The sequence below is a fragment of the Triticum urartu genome, chromosome 7 (assembly GCF_003073215.2).
Source record: "Triticum urartu cultivar G1812 chromosome 7, Tu2.1, whole genome shotgun sequence".
In the NCBI taxonomy this organism is placed as follows: Eukaryota; Viridiplantae; Streptophyta; class Magnoliopsida; order Poales; family Poaceae; genus Triticum; species Triticum urartu.
The window spans coordinates 205,024,369-205,030,080 of NC_053028.1; the positions used below are offsets into that span (position 1 = coordinate 205,024,369).

General features: G+C 49.9%; 1 protein-coding gene across 1 annotated transcript; it reads left to right on the forward strand.

Annotated features, from left to right (window-relative positions):
• Positions 1 to 414: 414 nt before the first annotated feature.
• On the forward strand, positions 415 to 1,983 carry LOC125524691 (proline-rich receptor-like protein kinase PERK12). The gene is made up of 4 exons (XM_048689727.1): positions 415 to 738; positions 1,174 to 1,398; positions 1,494 to 1,655; positions 1,756 to 1,983. The coding sequence occupies exons 1-4, from the start codon at positions 415 to 417 to the stop codon at positions 1,981 to 1,983; spliced, it is 939 nt and encodes a 312-aa protein (XP_048545684.1).
• The last annotated feature ends 3,729 nt before the right edge of the window (positions 1,984 to 5,712 follow it).

Consider the following 5,712-nt stretch of genomic DNA (forward strand, 5'->3'; position numbering starts at 1 on the left):
CACTCATCACAAGCAATAAATGGCCAGGTAGCGGCTGCCATTGCTGGCGCTTCCGTTGCCGGTTTGTTGTTCATCATCGTGGCCATTTTCTTCATCGTGACGAGGAGGAGGAGGAAGATGATGGAGGGAATGGTCTATCACTCGGGTAATCTTCACCGTCGTAGTATATACTCGTAGCTTCAAAAACACGTAGCGCAAAATCCGATAATTTTTTATGTACGTTTGGCTTCAGATGGGAGCCGGAGCTACTACATGCACTCGGGCCAACTCACCGGCTCCAACCACCCGTCGCGGGTGTTCTACGGGCCGCCACCGCCGGGAGCATCCGGCGGGTTCTCCTACGGCCCTATGTCGACGCCGGGGCCACCGGGCTCCTCGGACAGCTTCAGAGGGGCAGGGTACCCGTCGGGCAGCATGGAGTCCAAGTCGTCCTTCAGCTACGAGGAGCTGACGAGCATCACCAGCAACTTCTCCCGCGACAACGTGATCGGCGAGGGCGGGTTCGGGTGCGTGTACAAGGGGTGGCTCGCCGACGGCAAGTGCGTGGCCGTGAAGCAGCTCAAGGCCGGCAGCGGGCAGGGGGAGCGCGAGTTCCAGGCGGAGGTGGAGATCATCAGCCGCGTCCACCACCGCCACCTCGTCTCCCTCGTCGGCTACTGCGTGGCGCAGCAGCACCGCATGCTCATCTACGAGTTCGTCCCCAACGGCACCCTCGAGGACCATCTGCACGGTCGGTCGGTGAGCAGATGCATGGATCGTCGCGTGGGTTTTTGCTGCGATTGTGACTGAGGCTTCTGGTGTGGTTGATCTGACGCGTGCAGGTCGCGGCGTGCCGGCGATGGACTGGCCGACGAGGCTTAGGATCGCCATCGGTGCGGCCAAGGGGTTAGCTTACCTCCATGAAGACTGTACGTTGATCTCCTGAGGTGTATATATGCATGTTGTGTGTTGCGCAGAGTTCATGGCGAGAAATACTTGTGATTTTCTGATGGTGACTCGTACGTTTTCAAGGTCACCCGCGGATCATCCACAGGGACATCAAGTCGGCCAACATCCTGCTCGATTACTCGTTTGAAGCACAGGCACGGTCAACCAACAGATGAGTTCTTTTCTCTTTGTCTTCCGGTATATTCTTCTGATCGATCTCGTGTCTGGAATGTGCATGGAATGCAGGTCGCGGATTTCGGGCTGGCCAAGCTCTCCAACGACACCCACACGCACGTGTCGACGCGCATCATGGGCACGTTCGGGTACCTCGCCCCGGAGTACGCGTCCAGCGGGAAGCTGACGGACCGGTCCGACGTCTTCTCCTTCGGCGTGGTGCTGCTGGAGCTCATCACCGGCCGGAAGCCCGTGGACCAGGACCGGCCGCTCGGGGAGGAGAGCCTCGCCGAATGGGTACCGACGACTACGAGTTTCCTCGCTTGCAGAACACGTACTCGTCACTGACACAAGTTACAGCTCCCAACTGCTCCGTCGTCTTCTGCATGCAGGCTCGGCCGATCCTCGCCGACGCCATCGAGACCGGCAACCACGACGAGCTGGCCGACCCGCGGCTGGAAGGCAGATACAACAAGGCCGAGATGGTGAGGATGGTGGAGGCCGCCGCCGCGTGCATCCGCCACTCGGCTCCCAAGCGTCCCCGGATGGTGCAGGTAAGTGTGTCAGTCGCATCTTCGAGTGGAACAACGAGCTGGTGGTGACCACGGCCGAGATTTTCGTGGCGCGAATTAAGGAGCGTGGTTCGACCGGCAGGTGATGAGGGCGCTGGACGTGGACGTGGACGAGGGGAGCATGTCGGACCTGAGCAACGGGGTGAAGGTGGGGCAGAGCCAGGTGTTCAACAACAGCCAGCAGGAGGCCGCCCTCGAGCAGCTCCGGCGCACGGCCTTCGCCACCGAGGAGTTCACGGGGGAGTTCGAGCCGTCCGGGGAGTACGGTGCCGCCGCCAATACTCTGAACCAGCCGCGGCCTGCGGGGTGACAATCGACCAACATGTTTGTGTGTCGCTTGTAGTTAAGCTTTTTCTTGTTCTTTTTTTTTCTTGTATGTCGACCGCCTTGGTTCAAGAAACTGCTCGAGTTTTAGCAAAAGTTGCCCTAAAAGTCGCATTGATTGGTTGAAAAGCTTGAAAAGAATCATAGGGCTTCAAGATTGGGTGCATGACAACGGTGAGAATGTGCATCTGGAATTTCTCAACAAAGAAAAAGAGAAGGAATGTGCATGTGGGAAATTCGACCTAGAGATTTGAAATCGAAATCTTGGAGTTCTTTACCTGCCAACTAGAATTCATTTGATGATTCTGAAGCAAATTCAAATTCCACATGACGTCCCATGGCAAGAACCAATTTCTTTGCTCCGGCACTTCATTTGTCTGGAATCGAGCCATCTAATCCCCATGTTCTTACCAAACGCAGATACCCACTCCTTCCACCCTCCACACGATCCTCGATGGTCGCAAAGTTCATGACCACCATCTCTCTCTCTCTCCACTTGTTAATGCGTCCACAACTGAAAGACACTTGTAATGACGGTCCAATCCATTCACGTGCACTGACCCTCATATCCTTCCTAGAGCAGCCATATCTGAGTGAATCTTTGCTAAAATCTTATCCTTTTTGCGGTTTGTTTTTGGTTTTTCCCTTTCTCTTTGTTCAGGATTAACAATCTGAGTTGTTGCTCTTCTAATGGAATTTTCTACTCAAATTTTTAGGTTATTAGTTTTCAGGCTACACTAAAGGTTGCTGAAGGATACTAACAAGTAAGTCTATGACAAGATAATGAGTGGAAGCACGACACTGCGTGAAAGTAAAAAGTAGAGTAGAGTGTTTTACTGAGGTTCATATAGTTGGCGCTATCCTACTCCTCATTGATGGAGGTTTGAACCACAAAGATCTCGGTAGCAACGTACACAAAGAGCCCACTTAGTGGATATGTAGTTTTTCAACACAAAGAAAATGTGCATATGGAAACTTGGCCCCCGAATTAGAGAATGGGATAGAATTCTTGATTCCAGTTGTTTCACTGCCGCCTAGAGTCACTTGACGATTCCGAATCAAATTGAAATTCCAAGTAACGTCCCATAGCTAGAACCAATTATTTTTTCAGACACTTTATTTCTCTCGAACCGAGTCATTTCTCCCACTTGTTCTTCTCAATCACGTGTACACCACTCCTTCCATCCTCCGAACAACATTCCTCCGTGGACATGAAGTTCATGACCCCCATATCTCTCTCTCTCTCTCTCTCTCTCTCTCTCTCTCTATCACACACACATAGTTGTTAAATATGCCCAAAACTAGACACTTGTAATGGTGGTCAAATCCATTCACATGCTGATCCTCGTCAGAGTGGAAAGCCAAATCTGAGCAAATGTTTGTTGACATATTCCTTTTTTGCATCTTGTTCGCTTTTGCATGTTCTCTTGTTCATGATTCATAGTCTGAGTTGTTGGTCTCTAGTGAAAATTTCTGCTACTTTTTATGTTGATAGCATGTAGGCTACACTGACGAGGTAGCTTCAGGATATTAACAAGCAAGTCTATGACAAGGCAAGGAGCAGAAGCAAGACATTGCAGGAAAGTAAAGAGTAAGTAAGGAAATGCAAAGTTTGGGGGGGGGGGCTCAATGATGTCTTACTGTGATTTTGGACAGTTGGTGTTATCCTACTCGTTCATGGTGGTCTGAACCACAAAGGTCTCGGCAACATCAACCATAAAGATCCAACTTTGTGCTTATGTTTTTTTTAGGACCATGAATATGAAACTCATGTGTGTTACATTCAGATGTTATAAGCTGATGTTGTTTTCCAACAAAAATAAAATGTGCATATGGAAAACAGGCACTGGAATTAGAGAGTTGGAAACGAATTCTTGGATCCCAGTTGTTTTAGTGCCACCTAGAATCAATTGATGATTCTGAAGTACATTGAAATTTTGAGTGACAACCCATAGCTAGTCCAGACGCTTCATTTTCATTAACCGAGTCATTTCTTCCCTTATTTTTCTCAACCGCGAGTATGCCTCGCCTTTCATCCTCGAGACAACATTCCTCGGTGACCACGAAATTGATGACCCCATCTCTCTCTCTAAATTGTTAATGCGTACACAACTGAGAAAAACTTGTAATGGTGGTCCATCCATTCACGTGCATTGGCACTCATCCTTGCCCAGAACAACCAGATTCGAGCGGAAGTTTGTTGATATCTTACCCTTTTGCAGTTCATGCTCGCTTTTTGCCCATTCTTTTGTTCTAGATTCATAGTGTGAGTTTTTGTTCTTGTAATGGTTTTGTCTACTCAAATTTTTAGGTTGGTGGTTTTTAGGCTACACTCAAGATTGCTTAAAGATACTAACTAGCAAGTCTATGAAATGATAATGAGCAGAAGCAGGACAATGCATGAAAGTAAAAAAAATATAGTAAGGCAATGCAAACATTGGGAGGCTCGATGATGTTTTACTCATGTTCGGATAGTTTGTGCTATCCTACTCCTCATCAATGAAGGTTCAAACCACAAAGGTACCGATGGCTTCGACTACAAAGAGCCCACTTGGGGCATGCCCACCTATTTCCACTATAGATTATGGACCATAAAGCGCAAGTCTCACTCGAGGTATCTTTTCCACTAAGACGGCGATATGTAGACCTTGAGCAAACTCTTAATTCCTTCACAATTGTGGATGAAGGATCTCAAATGACTCATAATTGTTTAGGAGGCGTACACATCCTCCAACAGTAACAAGCAAAGTAAAGTGACTTGCTAAACTCCTCAAAAAGATGTTCAATCCAAGCACTCCCAAGAGCTCGTAAGATCTCTCTCTCTCTCTCCATCTCTCTCTCTCCTCTCTCACACACAAAATGATAGATTTGAAGTGAAGAGAGACGAACACTAGGAAAGGAAGGATCTAGGTCTTTGTGATTCAAGAAAGAAGCTCGGAATCACCTAAAACAATCTTTCCTTCGCCAGATCTATCCGTGGCGGCTGCTCCGACGACATTGGTTGTTCGGTGGCACGCTGCTTTGCGGAGACGGCTCATTGGTGAGGGGCCGCCGGCGCGGCAATCATGGATCCACGTGGATTTGGTCCTGTGCACCGGCTGCCTCGGCCTCGTGTTGACCGGCATGGCAACACCGGGTCACACCGGTGGTGCCTCGGGCTGGCTCCTTGCTGGCATGTGCTCACAACGGCAACCTGGATCTGATGGGCATGGCGGCGGGTGATGCGTCAGTGCGCTGGGACGTGTGGACTTGGTCGAGCCGATGCGTGCCTCAGGCGTCGCTTGGGCCAGGCCTTGCTAGATGGCGGCTCGGTCTCCCGTCGTCTGTGAGCGATATCTCGGGCGGTAACGGTGATCCAGATCTTATTCGGCCTAGAGATGATGGTTGCAAACTATGATGGTGTAGCGACCTCTTGTGGCTCCACGGCGGCAGTGTACATCGAAAGATCTTCGATAGTTCATCTTTTCGATCTGATTGTTCACTTCGGCGATGAGATGCAAACTATGGACGTCAGCTTGATGCAGAGGAATGGTTGTGCAGTGGCGCGTCGCATGTAGCTGCCGGGGTCGTGGAAAAGTGGTGGCGACAACACATTTGTGACGTCGATGGTGGTGCTTCTTAAGTACCCTGTATCGAGCTTCGGGGTGAAAGCACATAATTGAATTCTGGCAATGGAGATGGTTATACATCGTTACCTTGTTGAAGGCATTGCTCG

Excerpts from the sequence above, each read along its gene's own strand:
- LOC125524691 (XM_048689727.1), top strand. The coding sequence starts at position 415 with ATGGAGTCCAAGTCGTCCTTCAGCTACGAGGAGCTGACGAGCATCACC. Across the intron at positions 739-1,173 it reads ACCATCTGCACGGTCGGTCG|GTCGCGGATTTCGGGCTGGC; the intron begins GTGAGCAGATGC and ends CATGGAATGCAG. Across the intron at positions 1,399-1,493 it reads AGGAGAGCCTCGCCGAATGG|GCTCGGCCGATCCTCGCCGA; the intron begins GTACCGACGACT and ends TTCTGCATGCAG.